The 981-nt window shown below is 37.8% G+C and overlaps 1 protein-coding gene across 1 annotated transcript; it reads right to left on the bottom strand.

Moving 5' to 3' along the window:
• Positions 1-317: 317 nt before the first annotated feature.
• Positions 318-981, bottom strand: Tsp_13576 (calpain clp-1; the record flags this gene model as incomplete). Its single annotated transcript, XM_003366206.1, has 3 exons — positions 318-522; positions 601-766; positions 898-981. Coding segments are annotated over 3 exons (455 nt in total), but the record flags the coding sequence as incomplete, so codon positions are not given.

The following is a 981-nucleotide window of genomic DNA, read 5'->3' as shown; positions in this document are numbered from 1 at the left end:
TCAGTCAAACTGTTTGACTCAAACAACCACACACTACATACAGCTAACTGACTAAGTTTTGTTTGTTTGTTTGTTCATTGTAACTGAAGCGGTTCGGTTCAAACACATGTATTGTATTTATCCTCCTCCATTCCATTCCTGTACAGTACAGTACTGTACTGTACTATAATAGTAGTACATTACTCGAAGTAAAATCTACTTAACCGCTAGCTACAGTAACGAATTAAATTCGGGGAAAAATGCCATTCCTTCGACAAATTCGATTAGAAGAACCAGGTTAAAACTGTTCATACATATCTGGGTTTATCTGTTCTATTTTAAAAAGAAAAGCACATACTTGGGAAATTTTTGCAACCACCAGCCGACTGTCCTTGTAGCCATGCGCCGTGATGAACACTGGTATTCCATTTTTCCCCATGAGAAACATGACCTGTCATTTCTGCAATTTCAGCCATCACTTCGGGTCCAAGATTGCATATTTCCAATTTTTCGAAATTTCGCAAGAAGTCGTCAAAACACATCCTGCAAAAGAGCAAATTGAAACCCAAAAATAATGTTATTACAAATGAAATAAATTCAGTAAGAAATAAAAAGACGAACCAAAATTCACCATCGTGCGCAACGCGTAGTTCAATCTCTTGCTTCACAGAGTCTGGAACTGATCGCCATTCACTGGACTGGTCACTCCAAGCGCCATTCCACTCCTGTGCACTACCCCACGGATTTCGCATACGTACCAATGCCACCTTTTCTCCATAATTAGTATCTAACTGCAAAAAAAGAAAATTTTTATCTATCAATCACAGATTGCAAAATTTCTATTCTAAAAATGCAGTGTAGTTTAGAATTGAAAACATATAGCAGGCAAAACAAATGATAAAAATAAAACTTGCTCACCATTTTTCACTCCGGTAATACTGTATGCGTGACCTTTGACTAGTCCATTGGGCAATCTAGCTTCCCAAATGTTTGGGTCAGCCT

The sequence above is a fragment of the Trichinella spiralis genome (assembly GCF_000181795.1).
Source record: "Trichinella spiralis strain ISS 195 chromosome Unknown Scfld6384, whole genome shotgun sequence".
NCBI lineage: Eukaryota > Metazoa > Nematoda > Enoplea > Trichinellida > Trichinellidae > Trichinella > Trichinella spiralis.
This window is presented reverse-complemented; position numbering and strand designations above follow the sequence as displayed.